Source organism: Danio rerio, chromosome 5 (genome assembly GCF_049306965.1).
Source record: "Danio rerio strain Tuebingen ecotype United States chromosome 5, GRCz12tu, whole genome shotgun sequence".
NCBI lineage: Eukaryota > Metazoa > Chordata > Actinopteri > Cypriniformes > Danionidae > Danio > Danio rerio.
The window spans coordinates 41,685,043-41,712,849 of record NC_133180.1 but is presented as its reverse complement, the minus strand read 5'-3'; the positions used below and the strand labels follow the sequence as shown (position 1 = coordinate 41,712,849).

Genomic DNA, 27,807 nt, shown 5'->3' with positions numbered 1-27,807 from the left:
AAGTGTAAAGAAATAATAATAAACGTTAAACTACTGGGACATGTCATGAAAATTATGCATAGATCGGAAATATTGCAAAACATTATTATTATTATTATTGGCAACCATTATATATATATATATATATATATATATATATATATATATATATATATATACACTGTTAAAAATTGTCCCGTTAAAAAACAGTAAAATACTGGCAGCTGCAGTTGCCAGCAATGTACTGTTATTTTACAGTATGTTGCTGTAAAAATACATGGACTACATTGATTTACACAATACTCAAGTGAACTCATTTTGCTCACTGAAAGCAACTGGTCAACTGCTGAATGAGTTTATGAAGTAATGTGCTATATATGCTTAGAAGCATACTTATAATGATAACTTATTTTAGTTAATTAGAAAAGTTCGGTTTAACTCTAATGTCTTATTTTTCACAACAGCACACATACATGTAAATCTGGAATCACCAGAGAGATTCTGACTGCATCAGCCACTAAACAGCCACTATCTTTAAATAGAGAAACATGCAGAATAACATCAGCAGTTCATTGTTCATCTTTAACTCATACACTAGCTCTACTCTCCTCCACAACGGTGACACACAGAAGAAATTAGCTTCAGGTTTTACAGTAAAATACAGTTTTTTCCTTGATTTAACAGTAAACTACTGGCAGCTGTGGTTGCCAGCAATATACTGTTTTTTTACAGTCTACTTCCGTTGTGTAAATTAACAGTATATTACTGTTAAAATACATTTTTACACTGTGTTTTTACCTCTCACACCTTTAACCCTTTAAACCCCAGAGCATATACTTCAGTTTTAATTGAAGTGTCCACACTACTGAGTGTTCAAGAAACATGGAGCAAAGCTGAAGTAAATTCATTAATTAACTGACTAATTAAATGATAATTGAGGATTAACAATGAACAAATGAAGAAATACTGAAGGGAAAAAACAAGAACAGAACATACAAAACTTTAGTCACAGCTTTATAATGAAATAACCTGAAGAACAACAAATGATTAAACCATTTAAATGATCAGCGGATGATTAAACAACTCTACAAACATCATCACCAGCTACACTTATTACTTAATACATGTATTTTTGTATAACATCTACTAAAGTTCTTCTTGAGAAAAAGGTGAAAGTTTTACGTCACCATCATGGAGAACAGAGTTTGCTTTAGTTGGGCTCTTAGCCCAGTCATTTTTAACATTAATATATCTTGGCTGCTGCAATTGTTAAGAACTTTGTTTAAAAAGCTCCTTTGTTGTGGCAAGCCAGCCAAAAACCTAAATAAGATCTGGTGATGTTCATGTTGCTATTAAATGGCAGAGTCAGTTCTCATTTAGTATTATAAAATTTACTGCTCCTATTCAATGTTAAATCTATTGTTTTACATTATATGTATATATATATATTGCAATGATTTCTGGAAGTTTTTAAGAATATCTTGGACAATAACACTGCTCTATGGTGTAAATCGCACTCAAAGAGACATCAATAATCAGCATATGAACCTCAATAATGGTGACAACAAATTTAACAAAATTTAACAAAATTAACAGTTTAACTCACAAACAGGCAACTGAAAGTCTAAACATAAACAACAGCAGAATCAAACACAAATAAAGAAAACCGTTAGACCATTATACAACATTTATTTATACCGCAATGCATGCTGGGATATTTGTACAGTGCCACTCCCAGCATGCATTGCAGCATGAAACATTTGAGATGTTACCATTGTTGAGATACAAGGTCAGATTCATGAGATCTGAGTGTGTATTTGTCATAACTGAACTGTTTTTGTATGTTATTTCTTAACTGTTAAGTAATTTCAGAGGTATCTTTTCTGTTTCCACTTCTCTTTAATTAAATTAATACCTGCAACTAAGCATAAAATCTATTGCATGAGGCCCTTCATCCAGATTTATACCAAAACATTTATCAGAACTGATTTCAGATAAATAGATTTCTCTATGTATTGACTTCCCAACTTTATTGCTATAGTACAAACATTTTGTAAACTCTGTATTACAGCAGTTGGAAAGTCTTCTAAAATGAGTTCAAGGGTGAAGAACCCAACTAAATCAGCCCCTCACTCCATTACGGTGACACAAAAAACACTTTAATTTCTGTTGGATCTCAATGAGAATTGTATGGACGTCAAATCAGTCAGTAATAAGTGTGTCTGCTATTGTTTGTGGAGTTGTTTAATGATCCTCTGCTGAGACTGAAGCTGTTTTATTTTATTTGATTTTATTTAATGTTGTAACTCAAGTCACTGTTTGTGTTTCTTGTTTATTTTCTTCAGTAATTGTAATTATTAACAGCAGGTGTTCATCAGTGTCTGAATTCACTCATTAGTGTTCATTAAAACTGTCTGGTGAACTATTTTAGTTAACTAGTGTATGAAATAGTGAACAAGGACACAAAGCGTGATTTCAAACACAGACTTCAAAACATCGAATCTGAACTCTGTTAGCTCACAGTTTTCTGCAGTTGGTTACTTTCTCGAAAACAAAAATGTTACCCAGAAACCACTGTTTTTAACAGAATATTACTGTTTTAGTGAAAAAACATTATTTTATCGTAGAATCTGACCGTTTTTTAACAGCAATTTTTTACAGTGTATATATATATATATATATATATATATATATATATATATATATATATATATATATATATATATATATATATATATAGATAGATAGAAACAATTTAATAATAATAATTATAATGTTATAAAAGCTCACTAATAGAGGTTACATTAAAAAATGATGTAACCTAAAATATAATGCCGTCATCAACAATAATAATAATAATTATTATAATTATTATAATTGTTTAGCGTTAATTATTATTATTATTATTATTATTATTATTATTATATAGCAATAATAACCACCAAACAACAACAACAATAATTTTAATGTAATAATAACACACAAACTACTGGGACATATATGCTATCCTTAAAATTATGTATATTTTGGAAATATTGCAAAACATTATGATCAATATTATCATTGGCAACCATTATACCCATATCTATATACAATTAAATAAAAATACAAATAATAACAATAACAACAACAACAACAACAACAACAACACTGTTATAAAAGCCAATTAATAAGTTACATAAAAAATTATGTAACTTAAAATTTAATGCCATCATTAATATAATAATAAAAATAACTATTTTAATTTTGAATTTTTATTCTGCTGTGTTTTTTAATTCAACATTAAACTACTGAGACATAAATTTTATCTTAAAAATTTTGCATGTTTTGGAAATATTGCTAAACATTATTATTATTATTATTATTATTATTATTATTATTAGCAACCTTTATACTTATATTTATATACAATTTAATGATGATGATGATGATGATAATAATAATAATAATATTAATAAAAAATACCTAGGACCAAAAAAGTAATATAATGCGACTCGGCAATGACAGCTTTTTTGCATTGTTTATTGTTATTTAAATGCAATCAGTATTGCCACCATAATCTGCAGTTTATATATTTGAAATGAAATAAGCTCCTGCAAACCAAATTACGCAGGAACAGACATGAAAGTGTAAGTGTGTGTTCATCAAGATCTGACTGTCCTGCACTACTGAATGTCATAAAGAACAAGGCATACAAATCATACCTTTGTACGGCCCTCTCTTTCTGAATAATGCTAAAGGCAGCAGTCTGTTGAAGAGTTTTATGTGAGCGTGTGGCAGGGGTCAAGCGTCTATTGTTTACAGAAAGAGGAGCAGCATTCACTTGCGACCAGCCGGCTGAATAGCGTTTGCTGTTAGAGGAGGGACCCTGTAAAAAATATACTCCAGCACACACGGCTGTGGACAAAAGCAGAGCAGCCAATTTAGAGTCATTGAGAGATCCTGTAATAAAGCAGGTCAGATTATATTAATAAAGTCTGTGCGCATGCTTTTTCATATCAAGAATCATAATGATGTTCCAGACTCGTTATGCCTATTGAAAGACTGAGATGTTAAATGTGATCTCACTGAGTCATGCTGTTAAATGAATTGTCGGAGGAAAATGAAAGTGTGGAATCACCTTATTATAGTAAAAATCTGCTTGACCCTAAAACATGAATGTTAGGCTAAGCAGATTATTATTATCATTATTATTATTATTAGATTAATTAGATTATTATAACTGTTAACATATTACATTTTTAACTGTTGATATGGTTGGTTACTACTCACCTTAATGCCCAACGGAAACCTTTATGGACAAACAACATCAAAAAACATGCAGAAACTCAAATCTATTTGAAGTCAAATCCTTGGTCTATTTGACACCCACTCATTGATGCTCTTTTTACCACCAAAATAATACAATAGTATTATAATATAAGAAAGTTTTATTAGTCTGCAAGATTCAATCCATTCATTCAGTCATTTACTTTTCGGCTTAGTCACCACAGCGGAATGAACCGCCAACTTATCCATCACATGTTTTATGCAGTGGATGCCTTTCCAGCTCAACCCATCACTGGGAACGCAAGATTCAATTAAAAATTTCAAATTTACAATGGATTTTGTATCCCTACAATGCATGCAAACTACCTTGATGTCAAAACGACATTAACTTAACATTAAACTTAATGTTAGATGTCAGTTACACCAATGTTAACTGTCAGTTTAATGTTGTTTTGACATCAAGGTAGTCAACTGACATCAAATGAATTTACATTTTTTATGTGTTTTTTAATATAGTTTTTTATGTGCCCACTTGACAGCTTTGTATTGATTGAGCAATCACTATAGCTGGGTTGTTAACCAACAACAAAGTTGTTTTGTTCTGAAGATTCAATGTAGACAAATAAGAGTACTATGATTTTGCATTGAATAGATGAGTAAATTGGGTCAAAATGTCAAAATGATGGCAAAGGAAATGAATCCAATTCTACTTGTTGTCACTATTAGATTCATCATTAAGTTAGTCACATATCAGCGTTTGTCTAATATATTATATAAACCATACCTATCAAAGATGTAAAATTATTATAAACACATACAGTCCCTGTAATGACCTTTTCTATACAAATATGCCAATGTACTTTGTTGCCTGGCAACTGAAAAACTCTGGTGCTGATATAATGAGCATTACTTGGCAAATTGTTTATTCTGATCTTAGTGCTTTAATGATACTTACTTATTTATATTATACTTCTGTGATTATGGTGGTTCCCAGATTAATAAAGAGACTAAGGAATGAATATATATACACACACACACACACACACACACACACACACATATATACATATACATATATACATATATACATACATACATTATATATATATATATATATATATATATATATATATATATATATATATATATATATATATATATATATATATATATATATATATATATATATATATATATATACATATACACACACACACACATATACATACACACATAAACTGGGGTCAGACAGTGGATTGAACCACCATATTTACAGAAGTATAATAGAAAGGGGGTTTTCTAACATCTATAAGTATCATATTACCAAAACAAACGTCTATTATACATTTTTAGAATTATTTACAGAAGGCACTTATTACAACATTTTTCGGTGTAGTAACACTTCACATAACAAAACATCTTGTCAGTCATATTTAATGATTTGATGAAATTTTACATATTTTGTTTTAAGGTGACTCCACAATTTCTTTATACTTTGCAAATATCCTTCAAACCTCATCACTCTCAGATCTGGTCACTGGGGTGATACCTTTTTAAAGGTTTTACAGGTGCACATTGGTACTGTTGGGAAAAAAGGAATATATATATATATATATATATATATATATATATATATATATATATATATATATATATATATATATATATATATATATATATATACACAAACTGAAAAAAATTATTCAAAGGTGGTTCCTTGGATTTTACTCATTTTTTACGTTAAGTGGTTGTAAACAATTTATTTGGGCTGAATTTAAACAAACAAATTAAGTTGAAAATTATTAAATTTGATTTGATTATTTAAATTCAACACAAATAAATTGTTTGCAACAGTTCCGCATACAACACTTTTTTTCAGTGTATATATATATATATTCCTATTGTCTATTTTTCTTTTTTATTAAACAATTATTGTATTGGTCATTTAAAGGTCATATATTGACTGTAGTTTGACTGTTGACTAAGACATGTTTTGCATACTAATGAAGCATTTTTGCAGAAGTAGATAAATGTTTATTCTAAATTAACTTGAGCTCTGCACTCTGTCAGCAAAAAGGTGTTTTCTTAATGTTGTTCAGTGAATTCATAGAAAAAGAGTACGTATGTCTGGGGTGGGGCCAATGAAGGACTGTAGAATGATTGAAAATTGACGCATTTCACTAAACTCCACTTGTTAATATCAGTTGCCTAAATAAGTTGAAGTCAGGAAATGAAAACTGTTGCACATCTCCTGAATGTTACTTTTGCAATGCATTGAGTAAAACAGAATTCTGTGAATCGTAATATTTATTTGTATCCAAGAAATTGCCAATATATGTTAAACCTTAAAGAAACACTTCTCATGACCCATGTTATCGAACACGCATGGAATTGACTGAATATTCCAACAGTACCGTTAGGGTAGACTTTGGTGAGGTCCACAATTGTTCTTTTTAGATATTAATGTGCACTTCTAACAAACAAATATGGACCTGTTAGGTTCAAAAGTGTACCTTTTGAAAAGCTATTGGAGTCAATGACACGTTTTGTCCCTTTATTTCTGAGTCTATTTGTTATGCAATTGTCAAATATTATATATTATAATCATGTAAAATGTAGTACAATCTTGTGTAATCAAAGTACAACTCACTCTAAGTGACATCTGTCGAGCTGACCGACAATGGAATATTATTTCACCCATATTGTTATATTCTCATATTTTATTTCCACAAAAAGTTATACAAAACGTAGACACTGTACTTTACAGTAGTATATTTTAAAAAAGTATATCAAATCCCTTTTATAGTTTGAATAAGGCTTAAAAATAATATGAGGCATCTTGTAACATTACAGTGATTTGAATGGTTTAATGCAAACTGAAAGCACAATAAATCTATAAAATCTTTATATTCTGAGTTCTCATGACATGTCGCTTTAGTAAAAAATTGTGATATAAAGCCACAAAGTCCTCTTATGCTGTACTATCTTTTGTAATTGTGTTAGAGTGACTTGAGACCCCCTAAACAGACTTGTTGACCAATGCAGATGCCTTCAGGTATGTTATTAGAAAACCAGCAGAAAACAGCCGAGTGATCAATAAAGGTTTCAGTTTGCTTGCCTCTCTTTATCTTTGTTTTTGGTCAGTCAAAACAGATCAATGCAATATGGCTGCTTTTCAGCATTTGCTTTACAAACATCTCCATCTGCGGTGAAAACACATGTAGATGAGAACTGATGAACGCAAGGATATTTGTACGGTACATCTCTGCTGCCTATTGTCTCTCTGAAAGAGAGGAAAAATAAAGATAAACACATTATATATAGTCCAGCCCACCAGTTTTCCCTCCCTCTCAGATGTTCTGTCCTATCCGGTTGTTTTAAGCGTCTATTTGCTTAAAGTCCTGTAAAAAAAAGAAGAAGAAGAAAAAGAAAAAAACAGTCTCTGTGAGCCTCGGTCCACTTTGCAGTGCTGCTGGGGGCTGGCAGTGAATACAGTGACCCAGCAGGACTTGCTGGCACCTGGTCGGGCGGCCTGCGCAAAGCCCCTAAGCCATCTGGGGGTAATTACTGCTAGGTATTCTTTAAAGGACCAGATGGGACCACGACACTGAAGAGGGGAGCGAGGGGGCCCGGGGGGTCCTTACCCCTCCCTGTCATTTACAACATAATTCCATTCAGTGATACACTTAATCCTCCCACCAGTTAGAGGCTCTTTCAGAGCGCTGTGGTCGCTGCTCCTTTTATGTAAATCCGCCCTCTCCTTAAAAGAAAAAAAGAGAAAGAAATACTGCGACGTCTCTCCAGAGACAGGGAGAAATTATTCATCCTCAAATGCTTTCCGCCGCCGCAAGTACTGTAACATATTTCCCCTTTAGTGTCTTTCTATCTTCTCCCCCTTGAAAGCAGAAGTGTTATTTGTTTAGAGAGAGACGAGTGGAGTGAGAGAAAGACAGGAAAGCAGTGAGAGAGAGAGAGAGAGAGTGAGAGAGAGACTTGTTGTGAGCAAGGTCAGTGTCAGAGGCCGAGGTGGCACCAGCTGAGGTCGATTCAGCCACCTGTTAGATGGATGCACACTTCTCTTTCTTTCTTTCTTTTTTCCCCACTGCGAATGCTATACTACGCTCTGCCAGCCCCTCAAATTAAATTAACCAGTAAAATGTTAATCTCACGGGAATACACAATCAGATTCCCTCAATTCTAATGAGGTTATTTTGCAAGGAAGGGAGGGTGGGATGGACAGAAATGAAAATATGTTCTTTTTAAAAAAGTACAAAGTGGTGCCATCTTGTTTCGTCTGCCTCTGTTTACTGAGCCGGAGAATTCTATTGGAAAATGTAATATTCTAAATTACCGATTCCCATTCAGGACACTGAACCCATGAGACATCCAAGAGGGACCTATGGGTACTCTGTCATGCTAAAATCTATAACATATAAAGGACAATTTGTTGACATTTTAAAATAATATTATATTAATATTAAAATAATGTTTTTTATTTGATGAAAAACTAAAATCCAAATCCATCCAATTTGTGTAAGGCGGAACAATCATGTGATTGTTTTGTCATAAATATTTGCAAAAATAACATACACATATAGCAGTTAGTTTTTGCAGTTAATCAATAGAAAAACAACCTTTGATCCTTGATCTAACATTTTAGAGAAAGGTTTTAAAATAACACTTTTAAATCATGATGAAAAATAAAGCACAACATATTTACAAAACAGTCACAAGTCACACACACAATGAAACATTTTGATCTGACAGTTGTAAAAAATACTCTTGCTCTGGGTCATTTACCTCCTGGTTTAAAATGTTTGCCTTTTCTTATCCTTTTCTTCATTTTCTCATATCCATCACAAGTAAAAGCATATTTTAAATAAAAATACTTGCTCTAATTTAATTTCTCTCCCATTTCTCTCTCATCCTTTATATTTAACTCATACATTTGACATGACAAAATTATTAAAACATTTTGGGCTAATATAATAAATTAATAATACCTTAGTTGCCATTTTTAATTTATTGAACAACTGAAAATATATTTAACTATAAAACATTATATGTCATTTAATAGTTGATACAACTCATAATATACTAATTCATTCATTCTTTCATTCATTCATTCATTTTCCTTCAGCTCAGTTACTTTATTTATTAGGGGTCGCCACAGTGGAATGAACCGCCAACTGATCCACCATATGTTTTGCGCAGCGGATGCCCTTCCAGCTGCAACCCAGTACTGGGAAACACTCATACACTCTCATTCACAAACAAACACTACGACCAATTTTATTCAATTCACCTATAGCTCATGTCTCTGGACTGTGGAGGAAAACGGAGCACCATGAGGAAACCCACATGAACACGAAGAGAACATGCAAACTCCACACAGAAATGCCAACTGACCCAGTCAAGACTCAAACCAGGGACCTTCTTGCTGTAAGGCGACAGTGCTAACCACTGAGCCACTGTGTTGCCCTACACTAATACAGATATATAGATATCCAGTTGAAGTCAGAATAATTAGCCCCGTAATTTTTTTCCCCCATTTCTCTTTAACGGAAAGAAGATTTTTTTCAACACATTTTATTTATCTGCCATGATGACAGTAAATAATATTTTACTAGATATTTTTCAAGACACTTCTATACAGCTTAAAGTGACATCTTAAGGCTTAACTAGGTTATTAGGTTAACTAGGCAGGTTAGGGTAATTAGGCAAGTTGTTGATGATGGTTTGTTCTGTAGACTATAAAAAACAAAATTAGCTTAAAGGAGCTAATAATTTTGACCTTAAAATGTTTTTTTTTTAAATTAAAAACTGCTTTTATTCTAGCTGAAATCAAACAAATAAGACTTTCCTCAGAAGAAAAAAATATTATCAGACATTCTGTGAAAATGTCCTTGCTCTGTTAAAAGTCATTTGTGAAACATTTAAAAAAAGAAAACAAAATTAAAATGGGGGCTAATAATTCCTCAACTTCAACTTTAATAAGACTTCAACTGTACATATGGTAAAATATGGTACACGATTACGAGGAACCTATTTTTTAGAATACAAATTTACAGAGCAAAAAGTTGATTATCGTCTGGTTAAATCTCTTGTCATCACTCGATGTCATGGACAACAAAACATTTCTAAAGATTTTTTAATTCATCTTTGCATTCATCAAATGTATCCCTTTTTACATCTCGATTATTTATATTGATAAAGCCCACTACTGGTTGACAGCTCCAGCTAAACGATCACATTTCTGTTTTGCTGCTGTGATTTTCCCATCATGAAACAAGAAATAAACTGTTAAGATGGTTAAATCCCACTCTGGTTTTAACTAAATATCACAAACCTCAGCTCAAAATCAGTGCTTCATTACAGCAGCTTCTTTTCAATTAAGGAACGTTGTACAAATGCTCCCTGCTAGAATCTTTCCATTTATAACAAATAAATGTTTAATAATTTGTAACGTGATTTATTACTATGCATTAATTCTTATTAGAGAACAGCGTGAGCGAGGCAGACGAGTGAAAGCAAGAGTGATGGGCAGACTTGAGGCAGCCACCGTCAAGCCCTGCAGTTGGCCAGCTCCTGCTCTCCACACATCCTAATTCAATTAGATCCTAACCTTTCCTTTATAATTTAGTGCCCTCTCCCTGTCTCTGCCATTCATCTTTCCATGATAAATATTTCATTGTTTTCCGAGCTCCCCCCTAAAATGCAAACCATAAATGAATATCCACTAAAGCTCTTCTCTCTCTCTCCTTGCTAACATAATGCTCGGCACAAACCTGAGTGCCTTAGAAAAGACATTTATATGAAAATCAGCAGAGCATGATGAAAGCTAGAAACACAACAATATGACTTCTAAATTATCTTTTGTTAACGGAAAATTGTTGCATTACGCAAATTTATGGAAATACTGCCGATACAGCACTCTGGACTGAGCTAGCATACGCAGAGTATATTAGCCGCAAAATTTTAAGCGTAGAAAGACGCCCGTTTGACATCAAGGTGTCAGCGCACATGTGCTGAAACAGTTTTGTAAAGCACCAGTAACAGGTAAAATTGTTTTCCTAATGCTTAATGCATATTTAAAAATATGTGTTGTCATTCCTGGACTGTTTGGCTTGAAAAGGTTTTAAGGAAATAATAATAGTAACCAAAAGTTTTGGAAGTCCAAATCCCTTTCAAGCATGTCTCTGCATGAGCTCCTAAAAAATCTGAATATCCAGCAGCGACAGAACACAAGATAAAACACTCAGTGTAAGAGCCAGATGGCAACAGTTTGAACTCGTGGGTCGCTAACAAGCAAGACGACATGTCAATGCTAACCCGCCTGACATGCAGGAGGACAATGAAGGAGAGCAAAGGCCAACCAGAGGGGCCTGAGGAGGCACAAGTCCGGGCTGAGACGCTGGCGGTGGTGCCACATTGAGCAGATTGGGAGGTGGAGATTGACATTGCTAACATTCTGGGAGGGAACGATTGGGGTGGTCGTGATGTACGTCTTTGATTACAGACCCTCGCAACTGTTCCCCAGTGCTGTGACTCCTCTGTCTCGTCCTTTCTAGCGCTGCAGAGTTCTGAGGCTCCTCAAGCAGACTGTGAGGTAAATAAATGATGAAGAGTAGCAGGGGAGACACAGAACAGTACTCTAGTGCGGGTGACACTGGGAAAACACGCTCGTCCAGGTGAAATATTTATAGTCTTGATTACTTCCTGTCGACATGACACCAGCAACTGTGAATTCTTCACTATTGGCTCAAGGCCAACTTTGTAATAAGATATAAAACTGCATTCTTTTGCTGAACAGTGAGATACAGTTCACTTGAAATAATGGATCAGTATCATAAGATAAAAGGTTCAACTTGAGACTGTCTGTATGTCTAATCCTGCTTTTTCAGTAATATGATAGTCAAGTATAGGATAAAAAAATCAAAACAAGACAGCTTTAAAGAAATACCACATTATATATAAATAGCCCCACTGAATTATTAGCCCCGTTTCTTTTTTTCCCCTAATTTCTGTTTAATGGAGAGCAGATTTATTTCAACACATTTCCGAATATAATAGTTTTAATAACTCATTTCTAATAATGGATTTATTTTATCTTTGCATTGATGACAGTAAATAATATTTTATTAGATATTTTTCAAGACACTTCTCATTGTCATGTTCAAAAAACCTTAATTGCCTTAATGTCTTAATGACATGGTGTGTTATCATGCTGGAAGTAGCCATCAGAAGATATAAATCATCATAAAGGGATGGACCTAGTCAGCAACAATACTCAGGTAGGCTGTGGCATTGACACAATGCTCAATTGGCACTAATGGGCCCAAAGTGTGCCAAGAAAATATCCCCCACATCATTAAACTACCACCACTAGCCTGAACCATTGATACAAGGCAGGATGGATCCATTCTTTCATCTTGTTGATGCCAAATTCTGACTCTACCATGCAAATGTCACAGCAGAAATTGAGACTCATCAGACCAGGCAACGTTTCTCCAATCTTCTATTGTCCAACTTTGGTGAGCCTGTGTGAATTGTAGCCTTAGTTTCCTGTTCTTTGCTGACAGAAGTTGAATCCGGTGTGGTATTTTGCTGCGGTAGCCCATCTACCTCAAGGTTGGACGTCTTGTGCATTCAGAGATGCTCTGCTGCATACCACAATTGTAACGAGTGGTTATTTGAGTTACTATTGTTTTCCTTTCAGCCGGAAGCAGTTTGACCAATCTCCTCTGACCTCTGGCATAAACAAGGTGCCCACGGAATTGCCACTTACTCAATATTTTCTCTTGTTCTGACCTTTCTCTACGAACCCTAGAGATGGTTGTGCATGAAAATTCTAGCAGATCAGCAGTTTCTGAAATAATCAGACCCGCCCATGTGGCACCAACAACCATGCCATGTTCAAAGTCACTTAAATCACCTTTCTTCCCTATTCTGATGCTCCGTTTGAACTGCAGCAGATCATTTTGACTAAATCTACATGCTTAAATGCATTGAGTTGCTTCCATGTGATTGAACAAGCAGTTGAACAGGTACCCAATAAAGTGGCAGATGAGTGTGTATATCTATCTATCTATCTATCTATCTATCTATCTATCTATCTATCTATCTATCTATCTATCTATCTATCTATCTATCTATCTATCTATCTATCTATCTATCTATCTATCTATCTATCTATCTATCTATCTATCTATCTATCTATATATGTGTGTGTGTGTGTGTGTGTGTGTGTGTGTGTGTTAGACTCATGCTGCCCCATGTATATCATAATTTTTGACAAGTGTTTGATAAGTTACATTTTTATAAGAAAAAAATATTAATCTCTCAACATACTATATGTTCTTGGCACCTGGCAAGTTGACAGTTCAGGAGCAATCTTGGCTGCTAAAAAATAAAATTACGTGTGTGTTTTTGAGTGTGTGTTTTTTTTTTTCCAGATATAGGTGTAATGTTTATTGGTGTTATATACTGTAGATTACTGGAGTAGCTACAAAAAAAACACACACAGTATTTCAGAGTTTCCAAAAAAATTTGTTTAAATATTATTTAATATTTTAATTTTATTACAAGCACACCTATTCTTTCAATTTGGAAGACACTGATTCTCATGCAGTTTCAGGTTGGGTTTGTTCATTAAATATAGAATCAATAACGCATGTCCTGAATGCATTTCACATCTACCGAGATTTGCTTTATTACAGTAAAAAAAATGCTTGTGTTCATTTAAGGAAAATATATCCCTTTGAGATGGCATGAAGATAAGTAAATTATAAGAGACTTGACATTTTTGTATATTTTAATTAATTTTATATAGTCTTTGCCTTTGCCTGATTATTGTTGACATAAGCATACATTTATTTTTTGACTGTACAGTTACACTCTTTAAAAAAAGAAATAAATAGGTTTAATGACACACGTAAATGGGTACAGTCTAAACACTGAAACAAAGCACTATAAATTCAATTAACAAGCAAGAGCGTGTCTGTATTATTAGTCCACTGTTTACAAGCCCTGGTCTGTAATCCTTCATTCCAAAACAATGTCAATGAGAAGTTCCTCTTTTCCCTGGAGTTGAAATGCTGCTTGTGTTGCCACCTCTCTCTCCTCCCAGGGCATGCAGATGCCAGATGCAATGAATAGAAGCTCACAATGACAAACAAGCAAACAGACAGAAGAGGCAGTGAATTATCACAGTGCGCCGCCCCACTAATTAAAATTTTCGCTTGTAACTTATGTCAGCATTGTGGAAAGTGGGGGGCAGACAATCTTCCCTTTCCTTTTCATTCCAGACACACACGCTAACCGGCTAAATTACGGGGACAGACCGAACGGGCAGCTCTTATGAGCCCAAATTGAATACGCCCGCTCACACGCACGCTAGGGAATGAAATATTGGGAACGCTCCACTCCCCATTGAGAAGCCCTGATTGATCAACACCAAAGGAGGATTTGTCAAAACAACAAGGCCCAAGCCCAGTGGGACGTCAATATGTTTCATTTAGTCACCCGCTAAGACACAGGGCTTAGCTAGCAGCTACTGTCACAGGAAATCAGTGGATGCTGCTAAGTGGGTGCTAAGCTAGGGAGTGTGCATTAGCAAACAGAGCAGCACTTTGAATGCAGATACAGACTAGCAGTGGGTCCGGGTGTGGAAGTGGGTGGGAGATAAAGAGGGAGAGAGAGAAAAAGTAGGTGGAGAGGAGTAATGTGGGGGGGTGTTGACCTCTGCTCCAGCGGCTAAATCAGCAGGCTCAGCTGGGGAGGCTTTTAGCTACTTGCAGGACAGATGCACTGCCCTAAGCCATAATCTGTGTCCCGCTTCAAATGACAAATGGCACACTGCAGCGCAGGAATATTGCATTATATAGTAAGTACCTCCCAGTCAGTAAGTTATAGGGCTGCAGCTCGGCTACATACACTGCTGCAAATGTCCGCCTGCGGCCTACAGCACTCTGCCACTCTGCCAGCCTGGACTTTGTTTTACAACGCTCAATTAGATATGGGGCATAACCCCTGACTTAATTTAAGGCACTTAGCGGCTTGTTGTCTGTTTTATCCTTATACGTCCTGTCTTTGTACACATATTGGAATGGATGTGGTGTTTAGTGGCATAATTTACACTGGCAAGAATTTGCATTTAGCTTCTGCTTTAAAGCACTAGCTTGCCATAATAATCATAAATTGATGTAGTAACTGTTGTAATTTACACTGGCTGTTAAGTAAATGTACTGTACAGGTAACTATTGTATTTTAAAATTACTTATAGGGAAACCAAAAATATTGTTTGTAATCAGCAGAATATAAATCTAATTGTTCAAAAGTGAAAGTAAAGACATTTGTAATGTTGATAAATACTATTCTTAACAATTGTTTAATCATAATAGGTTTCCACAGGAATATTAAGCACTATAACATCAACACTGAAAATAATAAGAAATGTTTTTGAGCACCAAATCAACATAGAATGATTTAAAATTAAAATTTAAAATATATTAAAATAGGAAAACATATCTTTTAAATTTCAATAATATTTTATATAATATTTTTTATTAATATAGAAGGTTTTGCTGTATTTTTTAATCAAATAAATGCAGCCTCGTGCATTAAAAACAACAGAAGAATAATACAAAAATAAAATGTACTCCGGATGAGAAGGCCAGAAAATGTGTGGAATATTAATGAAGAATCTTTCCAGTATTATGTTTAATGCCAAGTGACGTAAGCTGATTAACATTGACCCATATTTAAGAATTAAGATCAAAACCAGCTAAAACACAGAATTTCAAGTGAAACCATCATTCACAAATAGTTATATTCACACAGGCAGACATACTTTTAAACAAATGCGTGCAATTTAATTAAAAAAATGTTAATTAATATAGAAAATGTCTAAATCAAGCAGACATGCTTTTTTTGGTATGTATTTAATGGGTTAATAAAATTAATATTCACCAACATCTATGAGCAATAGATAATATGATCACAATATAATATAAAATATTACATATTGCCTCAACCCAAATTTATTTAACCCAGTGGTTGGGGGCAGCACGGTGGCTCAGTCGTTAGCACTGTCACCTCACAGCGAGAAGACTACTGGCTCGGGTCCTGGCTGGGCCAGTTGGCAATCCTGTGTGGAGTTTGCATGTTTTCCTCATGTTGGTGTGGGTTTCCTCTGGGTGCAGAGGAAATGTGCTCCATTTACCTCCACAGTTCAAACTAGGGCTGCACGATATTGGAAAAATCTGATATTGCAATGTTTAGTTTTTTCTGCAATAAATATTGCCATATGAATCCAGTTTCACAGGATTTTGCCAATTTTCTGGGGAGTCTAAAAATATTCAAGTACGGAAATTGCATAATCACAATGTAAAACATGCTTTTCTTACTTTGCTTTGTCTCTTTCTAAACCAAAAAAAATATTGTTTTGATTTTACCTTGAGAAGAAATTTCAAAGTTAAAAGTTTTTCCTCAAAACAAGCAAAATTGTCTGTCAATAGAGTAAAATGATCTTGTTTTTGCATTGAAATGTGGATAATTGGTCTAGAAACAAGTCAAAAATTTACTTTTTTTTTTTGCATAAATTCTGTATTAATAATTAAACACAATTAATCTTTGTTACACCTCCAAACATCATAGATTTTTGTGCACAAATATTTTAAACTGTCTTGAAATGCTAAGTCACAGGCTTTAAAATGTCACTCTATTATGGTTAAACTTAGTGAATCTTTAAATCACGTGTTCTGTGGCTCCTGATCAACTATAATTAAGACTCAACAATGCATTTTTTGCGGAGTATTGCGAAGGAGCACATCGCGATATTGATGCTGAAATGATATATTGTGTATCCCTAGTTCAAACACATGCGCAATAGGTGAATTGAATAAACTAAATTGGCCCTAGTGTATGAGAGTGTGTTTGTGAATGCTAGAGTGTATGGGTGTTTTCCAGTACTGGGTTGCAGCTAGAAGGGCATCCACTGTGTAAAACATATGCTGGAATAGTTAATGGTTCATTCTGCTGTGGCACCCCAGATAAAAAGGGACTAAGTCGAAGAAAAATGAATGAATGAATGAATGAATAAATGAATGAATGAATGCATGAATGAATGAATGAAAGAACGAACGATTGAACCAACAGTTTAGGTTGTCCATATTTTATCCAAATGTGGGTATTATGAGGGATATTAATGTATCAGGATCCAAAGTGGGATTAATATATTATTTGGGAATTTTAATAAATGCTTTTAACACAAGCTCTATGATGGTGTCTTCTAGTCTCTTCAAGTTTCATTATAGCAGCAACAAAAGGAATCTGCAGGTGGTCAAAAAGATCTCTCTTGACCAGTTGACCTGGATACTACAAGACATTAATGCAAGGCCAAGGGAAAAGTAAAGGGCAGAATGTGTGTTAAGACCTTTAGAAGCTCCTGCAGTGAATCTCCCCAAAGGGCCACGAGTGGTTCGTACACAACAACTACTGTACCTTCACCTATAGTGCAGAAACATAGTCCCAGGACACATGTGATGTTTGACTTGTACAAGAATGAATGCAAAGAAATAAGTGATATTGTATTTTGAATCATTTTTTATAATTAAAGAATGTGATGAGCAATTGTCATCATTTTTCAGCTTTAGAATTCTATCACTAATATGGAGAAAATGAAAAGCAGTATTAATCTACTTAGTTTTGTTCACAGCTGCCCTGACAGATTTCCTAGACAATTTGTCCTCTGGCTTTGAGTAAGTGTGATATCTGGACTAAAATGTAAAAGCTGTAGCTACATTTGTTTTCTTAGACAGGTTGTTAGCTCAACAACATACATAATGCTAACATTTGTTTAGCTTAAAAGCAAATCCCTTTGACTGAGCGCACAGGGCCTCACAGCTTGACAGGCAAGCCTAATGACTGTGATGATTAATTGAAGCCCTAAGGACAGTTTTTTTCAAAAAGGGGCCCATGAGTCTAACCCGCAGACTCTCACCCGTCATCAACCGACAGCTACTTGATGAACTGTAATTTTTCTTCCGAGAGGTACTGTTGAATTATAAGTGTCATTAAAAAAAAATATTTTTGTGTGTGTGTTTTTGACATAAAATCATTCTACACAATGTAAAGAATATTCTATGAAAATATAACCTTGATATCTTTAACATTGACTGAGTTAGGCCATGTCAAATATTTGCTTCATTTCAGAGTCAGAAAATCCTCTTTTTTAGAAATTCCTAAAAAAAAAAAAATAAATAAATAAAATTTGTGATTATTTATTTATTGCAGAACAACGCCAGCATACATAGCTAGTAGCAACTATATACAAGCCAGGGTTTGCAATAAATTGAGAAATTCCCATTTTAATAAACTGCAGCACATCTGAAGCATAATTAATCTTATTATGTGCCATACACCAACATTTACGTACAGATTTTCAATGTTTTGTAAAACAGGTCTAATTGTTATGATGTGATGGTCTAAAAAGCATAAAAACAATTAAACTATTCAGTGTGGTACAGCAGCCTGATTTGTAAAATCACTTATCAGTAGAAAATATTTATTTATTCATTATTTATTTATCGCCACATCAGCAACTTATGGCTATTTCATGGCAAAATTGTTATACATAAAATATTACATCATAAAAACAAATCCATATTACAATAAAAAGTTACTTAGACAAATATATAGGATATAAATAAATAAAATTCACACAAAAAAATATATTCAAAGTTTCAGATTTTTCAGTTTTTGATAACTAATTTACAATTTCCCGGTGGTACCTTTTTAAAAATATCCATCAAAGTACTCTCCTTATAAACATTTTGTCTAATGGTATTCAAAGTTCCACATTCCAACAAAATATGTTTCATGGTAAGAGCAGCCTGGCAGTAATTACATTTAGGTGGTGCTTCGTTATTCAGTAAATACAAATGAGTCAACCTAGAATGTCCAAATTCGACATCTAGTATAGACAGTTTGATCATGCCTGGTCTCAAAATTATAATTTGCTAAGTGTCTTTCATTTATTTTCGGGTAAATTTGTAGAAAATGTTAATAATATATACCTATATAAAATATAGATGACTGTAGTATTTTTATGTGTTAGCATTACATTGAAAGTATACACAGTTGATAGTATTGACTACATATTAAGCAAAACAAAAAAAAAAAGTAGAAGAGACAAACAGCTTTGTCCAAAGAGTCTTATCTGTCATCCTTCAAAAAATAATTCACTATAGACAAATTACTGGTTTGTTGACATTCAGGATGCGCACACAGCGAGGTTGCAGAAAATATATATATTAATATATTAATTAATTAATTAATTAATTAATTGATTATATTAATTAATTAATTAATGCTTTCAGCGTATTAGTCACACAGTGATAAGCAAAGTTATTCAGCCAAATTAATGTTAAAGTGAGCGGAGTTCATCTGACAGGTCCATTTGTGATAGCACCCTCCCAATGGATATTGAATAAGATGAAATGGTCAAGCATCCAACCCGAAATATACAACTCATTAAAATTCCAAGTGATTTTACAAGAGAGAAGTTAAAGGCCTACAAGTATTTGGATGCCTACAATTTTGCTTTCTGTGGTCATGTGTAAAAAATAATGTTCCATGATTACCAGATTCAAAACTTTGTTGTGCTAAAAACCGAGGTTCCCCTTCGGTTGGGGAACTTCAGTGCCATGAATGGGAGGATTCGGATCAGAAGCCGCTTATCTGGAGAGTATTGAACGGGCCAATGAATGAAATTAATTGGCAGCGTAAGCTTGCGCAGGTGTGCGACATCTGCAATTATCTCAGCATATAAGCACACCTGAAGCCAGCAGACGCCATCCTTTTCGCTTCAGATCCTTTCTGAGTGAGTCGATGAGGGTTCCTCTTGCTGATCAGCACTTCAGAGCGAACGAGTGTGTCTCCCGGTCCAGAGTGGGTCTTTGCGGTGGCAGACGGTCGAGCTGGGTTACTCCCTTGCCTGCGGTTCTTTGGGTCCGGTCCTCCAGAGCGGTGCGTATAGTTGCAACTTTCCTAAAAGAGCAACACAGTCGTGCAGCACGTCCTTTTCAGGATGGCGCTCCGACTGTGCGTTTCTGGATGCGGGGGTTTCCTGTCTCCGGATGATGGACACGATCACTGCATTGCATGTTTGGGGGTCCAGCATGTTAATGCGGTGCTCGCGGGCGGTTCATGTCGTCATTGCGATGCCATGACCGTTGCACAGCTAAGATCGCGGCTAACTTTCGCAAGAGAGCGAGCCACCCCAGTTGCCTCCTGTTCTAAAAAAGCAGCGGGCGCTCGGGCAGATCTGAGGGTTTCAGCGGGAGCTAATCCGCCGCCCACGAGCTCGCGGACCTCTCGCTCCTCACGGCGCTCCATCCAAGCTTCGGGTGGTGAGAGTGATCCGTCTAACCAGATGGTAGCTCTCACACTCGCTGACACCGGAGATCAGATGTCCTCCGCGGCATCGGAGGGTGGGCTTTCACTGTCCGACGAAGATCCGGACCCGCTCGCCCTCTCCGGGCAGGTGAGCGCTGTCAAATCGGATCCTGAAGCGGACATGTTAGCCGTGCTTTCCCGGGCTGCTTCGGCCGTGGGGTTGGAGATGGTTTATCCCCCAGCTCCGCGGCCGGACCGACTAGATGGGTGCTACGTAGAGGACCAGAAGGCGAAGCCTTCGAAGCCTCTCGTCCCCTTCTTCCCGGAAGTGCACAGTAGGCTCACGCAGTCCTGGAGGGCACCTTTCTCTGCCCGTGCTGCGAGTGCCTCCGCCCTCACCGCCCTTGACGGCGGAGCTGCCAGGGGGTATGAGGCGATCCCGTCAGTGGAGCGCGCTATCGCGGTCAATCTTTGTCCGCGCGGCGCCTCTACGTGGCGGGGTTTGCCCCGCCTCCCGTCCAAAGCCTGTAGGTTGTCTGCCTCCCTCGGAGCCAGAGCTTATAAGGCTGCGGGCCAGGCTGCTTCTGCTTTGCACGCGATGGCCACCTACCAGCGCTACCAAGCGCAGGCGCTGGCCGAGCTGCACGAGGGCGGGTCCAACCCAAGCTTATTACATGAGCTGCGCACCGCGACCGACTATGCTCTTCGGACTACTAAGTCCGCCGCGTGTGCGCTGGGGAGGACGATGTCCACACTTGTGGTTCAGGAACGCCACCTCTGGCTAAACCTGGCCGATATGCGCGACGTTGACAAAGTTCGCTTTCTTGACTCGCCCATATCCCAGGCTGGCCTGTTCGGCGACACCGTCGGTGAATTCACCCAGGAATTCAAGGCGGTGAAAGAGCAGTCGGATGCGATGGGCAATGTCATCTATCGGCGTGGCCGTAAGCCCGCTCCGCCCGCCGAGCCATCCACCTCCGCTGTTCCTCGCAGAGGGCGCCCGCCAACGAGTGCTGCCCCGCCCCCGCCTGCGCCTCCGGCCAAGCGGGCGCGGCGTTCACCTCGAAAGCAGGCAGCCCCTCCTGCCCAGGGCGCCGTTAAGTCCGGTAAACGGACCGCGAAGCGTCCCTGAGACAGGCCATCCGGAGAAGAGGAAACTTGCTCTTTCCCCGCTGGAGGGCGGGGCCCCGATAACAACGGTACTTTTCAGTGCCACCAAAACATCAGTAAAAGAGCACTTTTTCCCTTCCCCGGATGTAACTGCACGAGTTCTGCCAGTCCGGGACGCGCTGCCTTCCGGCTCGCAGACTCTACGTGCTTCGCCAGTGGCTCACGAGCGCTGGGGGGACGGTCTCCCTTCCCTCAGCCCTCCAGCCCCCTCTCCGGAGTCAGGGTGCGGAGCCAGAGCGAATCGCTCTCCTCCAGCTTTTCCGCGGGACCCTCGTGCTTCCCGGATCAGCACACCCACTCCGCGCTGCCCCACCGCTGGTACGTCAGCGATTGTAGCGATGACTCCATTAGCGAGGGCTCTGCCTGCCTGGTTAGCGCGGGCCAGCCCCTCGCGGTGGCTCATACGCACAATCAGACTCGGTTACGCGATTCAGTTCACGAAACGGCCCCCCAAGTTTACGGGCGTGTATTTCTCCAGGGTCAACCCCCTGTCCGCCCCTGTCTTGCGAGAGGAGATTGCTGCCCTCCTGGCGAAGGGTGCAATCGAGCCGGTTCCTCCAGCCGAGATGGAGAGTGGGTTTTACAGCCCATACTTCATCGTACCCAAAAAGAGCGGTGGGTCACGGCCAATCCTAGATCTGCGCGTTTTGAACCGCTGTCTGCACAAGCTGCCGTTCAGAATGCTCACGCAGAGGCGCATTCTCCAATGCGTTCGTCCTCGGGATTGGTTTGCAGCCATAGACCTGAAGGACGCGTATTTCCATGTCTCCATTCTTCCACGCCACCGCCAATTTCTGCGGTTTGCGTTCGAGGGTCGAGCGTGGCAGTACAAGGTCCTCCCCTTCGGGCTCTCTCTGTCTCCGCGGGTCTTCACCAAACTCGCGGAGGGTGCCCTAGCGCCCCTTCGGCTCGCGGGCATTCGCATACTCAGTTATCTCGACGACTGGCTGATTTTAGCCCACTCGCGGGAGCAATTGATTATGCACAGGGACGAGGTGCTTCGGCATCTCCGCCTACTGGGGCTTCAGGTCAACCGAGAAAAGAGCAAACTCGCCCCCGTGCAGAGGATTTCTTTTCTCGGGATGGAGCTGGACTCGATCACCATGGTAGCGCACCTCTCCGAGGAACGCGCTCGCCTGTTGCTGAACTGTCTGAGGGAGCTCGACAGCAAACTAGTGGTCCCACTGAAGTTCTTTCAGAGGCTCCTGGGGCATATGGCATCCGCAGCCGCCGTCACGCCGCTCGGGTTGCTCCATATGAGACCACTTCAGCACTGGCTTCACGATCGGGTCCCCAGACGCGCATGGCACGCGGGCACACACCGGGTCTCGGTTACTGCGCTGTGTCGCCGCGCCCTCAGCCCTTGGAACGACCCCTCGTTCCTACAGGCCGGTGTGCCTCTAGGACAGGCGTCCAGCCATGTTGTTGTTTCAACAGACGCTTCCAACACGGGTTGGGGGGCCGTGTGTCGCGGGCATGCGGCTGCGGGCCTCTGGAAGGGTGCCCAGCTGCATTGGCATATCAATCGCCTAGAGCTGTTGGCAGTGTTCCTCGCTCTCCACCGCTTTTTACCGGTGCTGGAGCGGCAACACGTGCTGGTCAGGACGGACAGTACGGCGGCGGCGGCGTATATCAACCGCATGGGGGGTATGCGCTCTCGCCGCATGTCTCAGCTCGCCCGCCGTCTGCTCCTCTGGAGTCACCCGCGGCTGAAATCGCTGCGCGCCATTCACGTCCCAGGCACGCTCAATCGTGCAGCCGATGCGCTCTCACGACAGCTGTTACGCCCTGGAGAATGGAGACTCCACCCCGAGTCTGTTCAGCTGATATGGGCGCGATTCGGGGAGGCCCAGATCGATCTGTTTGCTTCCCCCGAGAACGCTCACTGCCAGTTGTTTTTTTCCCTGACCGAGGGCTCTCTCGGCACGGATGCACTGGCCCACAGCTGGCCTCGGGGCATGCGCAAGTATGCGTTTCCCCCAGTGAGCCTGCTCGCGCAGTTTCAGTGCAAGGTCAGGGAGGACGAGGAACAGGTTCTGCTAGTTGCGCCCCTTTGGCCCAACCGGACCTGGATATCAGAGCTCTCACTCCTCGCGACGGCCCTCCCCTGGCGGATCCCTTTGAGAGAGGACCTACTCTCTCAGGGACAGGGCACCATCTGGCACCCTCGCCCCGATCTTTGGAACCTCCACGTGTGGTCCCTAGACGCGAGGAAGACTTAGGTAACCTACCGACTGCGGTGGTTAATACCATCACTCAGGCTAGAGCCCCCTCCACGAGGCGCGCCTACGCCCTGAAGTGGAGTCTATTCACTGAATGGTGCGTCTCTCGCAGAGAAGACCCCCGAAATTGCCAGATTAGTGTTGTGCTCTCTTTCCTTCAAGAGAAGTTGGACAGCAGGCTGTCGCCCTCCACTCTCAAGGTTTACGTGGCCGCCATCTCCGCTTATCATAGCGCGGTAGCTGGCGGCACCGTGGGAAAGCATAACCTGGTCATCCAGTTCCTTAGGGGTGCTAGGCGAATTGATCCATCTCGCCCCCCTCTCATGCCCTCTTGGGATCTCGCCCTCGTTCTCACGAGTCTGCGATCCGATCCCTTTGAGCCACTCGAATCAGTATCTCTAAGATTTCTGTCCCTGAAGACAGCTCTGCTGGTTGCGTTGGCCTCCATCAAGAGGGTCGGGGACCTGGAGGCATTTTCGGTCAGTGACTCGTGCCTGGAATTCGGGCCGGATTACTCTCACGTTATCCTGAGACCCCGCCCCGGTTATGTGCCCAAGGTTCCTACCACCCCCTTTAGAGATCAGGTAGTGAACCTGCAAGCGCTGCCCCCGGAGGAGGCAGACCCAGCCCTTTCTTTACTTTGTCCAGTTCGCGCTCTGCGCATTTATGTGGACCGTACTCAGAATTTTAGATCATCTGAGCAGCTCTTTGTCTGTTATGGCGGTCGGCAGCAGGGAAGTGCCGTATCGAAACAAAGATTATCCCACTGGATTGTGGATGCCATTTCACTCGCTTATTCGAGTCGAGGTCAGCCGTGTCCCCCGGGAGTACGTGCACACTCCACTCGGAGCGTTGCATCCTCTTGGGCGCGTGCACGCGGCGCCTCTCTAACAGACATCTGTAGAGCTGCGGGCTGGGCGACACCCAACACATTTGCAAGGTTTTACAATCTGCGAGTGGAGCCGGTTTCCTCAAGGGTATTAGGTAACCCTTTGGTGATTGAGGAGACAACTCGGTAGGGTGTTGAAACACGCTTGCGGCGCCATTCTCCCTAAACACGGAGGTACGTGCGCCTTTTTTATCTGTCAGTAAAGTTCCCCGTCAGGTGAGCCCTGCAGATTCCTCCGTGGCCCCCAGCACTGACTCAGCGGAGGAGTCACTTGCTGGCCCACTACGTTGTAGGTCTGCCCGCTGGTCAGCCCGCGTTTTGGGTATAGGTGCCTGCTATGCGTGATCCCCACTAGGCGATCCCATATGCTTATTCCGCCACGGTTAAGTCCCCCCCCTGGGCGGACCCGTGTCTTCCCTCTCCGCTAACCACTCTTTTGCTATGCGTACTCCCCCTTTTTAGGGCTAGTCCATAGGTAAATTCTGCCATCTATCCCCCCCTTGGGTAACGGATGGCCTCCGCAGCGTCCTCCCTATCGGGATTGCACGCTTCCCAACGTACTGTCGTATTTCCTAGAATTATCTAGATGCTCACGACTTCCCAAAAAATATATCTAAATCCGTAAAACTTCTGTTGAAGTAGGATAAATTAGGGCCAGGGACACGTTGGAGGACCGCGCCCCCCATGATGTGGGTGCGTCACGCTTGCTTGACTATCTCCTCATCGGGGGTGTTGGTAAGGTGCAGTCATTATGGCGCTTTCCATATTCTCCCATTCATGGCACTGAAGTTCCCCAACCGAAGGGGAACGTTCGAGGTTACAGAAGTAACCCTTCGTTCCCCGAGGAGGGGAACGGAAGTGCCATATTCCGTCGCCATAATGACTGTCCCTTAGCTGTTTGAAAGTCTCTTCAGCTTAAAAGGATGGCGTCTGCTGGCTTCAGGTGTGCTTATATGCTGAGATAATTGCAGATGTCGCACACCTGCGCAAGCTTACGCTGCCAATTAATTTCATTCATTGGCCCGTTCAATACTCTCCAGATAAGCGGCTTCTGATCCGAATCCTCCCATTCATGGCACTTCCGTTCCCCTCCTCGGGGAACGAAGGGTTACTTCTGTAACCTCGAACGTTCTGCCTAGCCAAAGACAAGGAAAGAATACGGAACTGTACAAGGCCTGGGTAATCATCAACAAGCAACACAACTGCATTCTGACAGCAAACTGTACCTATACAGCAGGGTATGTGAACTTACATTTCATTCTAAGCATTCATTCATTCATTCATTCATTCATTCATTCATTCTTCAGTTTAATTAACCATATTTAACTGTTTTTTTTTCTGAAATCATTGCTGCAATCAAAAACAAGTTATGTGTATGATTCAGCATAGCGTGAACTTACATATGAAATGAGAACTGCAAAGTCGAGCATTTTTCATAAGGTCCTCACTCCATTCAGCTCTTATAATGGCTGTTAGCCAAAAACGTCTGTGGTTGGCATTAAAAGCAGAGTAGTGTTTGGTAAAATTTAGGTTTTCTATTTTTGGACGAATTTGGCATCCTACCGCACAACACGAAATGTTCGCTATTGCAACAGGTCTTTTTTTGCAACTGGTATGCGTGGTTTAACCCGTGTGATGTCATGAGTGATGTAGGTTGGTAATTCACCTATAGTACATTATGTTAAAATTTGGGGCAATTTCACCAAGATTTATAGCACATTAGCTCTTAAACAATCTTCTAATAAAGAACTTGTATAGCTTTCTGTTTCAGGGACTGATCTGACATCCGTGCTTGTGGAAAGATAATAGATTATTATATTAGTCTGTTTGCTGTCTCTAATGGTAGAAACCAATTGTATTAAGAGAATGATATGAGAATCAGGAGGTGTTTATGTACCAAAGGTAAACCCAGAGACAAATAAAATTACACTAAGACACACACACCTTCCAGAAAAAGTCACCTGCCTTTAACTAAGCTAATAGGTAAGAGCATCCCATTGGATGATTATGCATGGATTTAGCAGGATGTTTCAGCTTGTAACAAGTTATTTAACCCTAAATAACTGCTGCATAGAGTACTTTCTCATTTCTTAAACAACCATGTTTAAAGGTGAATGTGGAAAAGATTGTATAAAAAGGGTCTAATTAATACTAAAATTGGGTTAAGAACTATCCAGCACATTACTAAGAAATAGAAGGATAGCAGGGAAACATCATCTTTAAGGAAGAAATGTGATCAGAAAAAAGAAGGATTTGAATTTGGCGATCACTTAAACATCTGCTGAGATCAAATAAGAAAACAAAACAACAACAACAGTAGAACCCATAGCTATCTTTAAAAATAAAAAAGTAAAAGCATTTCCACAAAGCTTACAAAATGTAAAGCAAACTCAACCAATTGGAACTAAACAGCTGTGCAAAAAAACTATTATCAGTGAGGCTAATTGGGGAAAAAAAAGATTTCAATTTGCTCTGCATGAAGATTGAACTCTGAAGCAAGGGAAGAAGGTCATGTGGTCTGATGAGTCCAGATTTACCCTGCGAGTGATGAGCGCATCAGGGTAAGAATAGAAGCAGAGTGCTTAGTGCCATAAGCCTGTGTGGGCAGTGCTGTGATCAGGGGGTGATGCGGTTGCTCAGGTCTAGGTTCAGCAATGTTACGGGCCCAACGAATCAGGTCAGCTAAATCCCTGAATATATACTGAATGAGCAAGTTATCATTTTTTCCCCCCTGATGTCACGGGCATATTTCAAGATGAAAATGCCAAGATTCATTGGACTCAAATTGTAAAAGAGTGGTTTAGTGGTTTAGCATGAAAGATCATTTTTACACATGGTTTGGCCCCTACAGTGTCTATCCTTAACCCTATTGAGCATCTT

The 27,807-nt window shown here is 39.5% G+C and overlaps 1 protein-coding gene and 1 long non-coding RNA gene across 2 annotated transcripts in view; one reads left to right on the top strand and one right to left on the bottom strand.

Annotated features, from left to right (window-relative positions):
- LOC141385574 (uncharacterized) overlaps positions 1-27,807 on the bottom strand; it is a 100,996-nt gene that overhangs the window by 32,949 nt on the left and 40,240 nt on the right. The window lies entirely within an intron of this gene.
- Positions 21,570-27,807, top strand: part of LOC141385704 (uncharacterized) — a 430,770-nt gene continuing 424,532 nt past the window's right edge. The window contains exon 1 of the mRNA XM_073951747.1: positions 21,570-26,043. Coding sequence (XP_073807848.1) covers positions 21,570-24,038 — 2,469 coding nt within the window. The 3' untranslated portion in view covers positions 24,039-26,043. The remainder of the gene's footprint in view (positions 26,044-27,807) is intronic.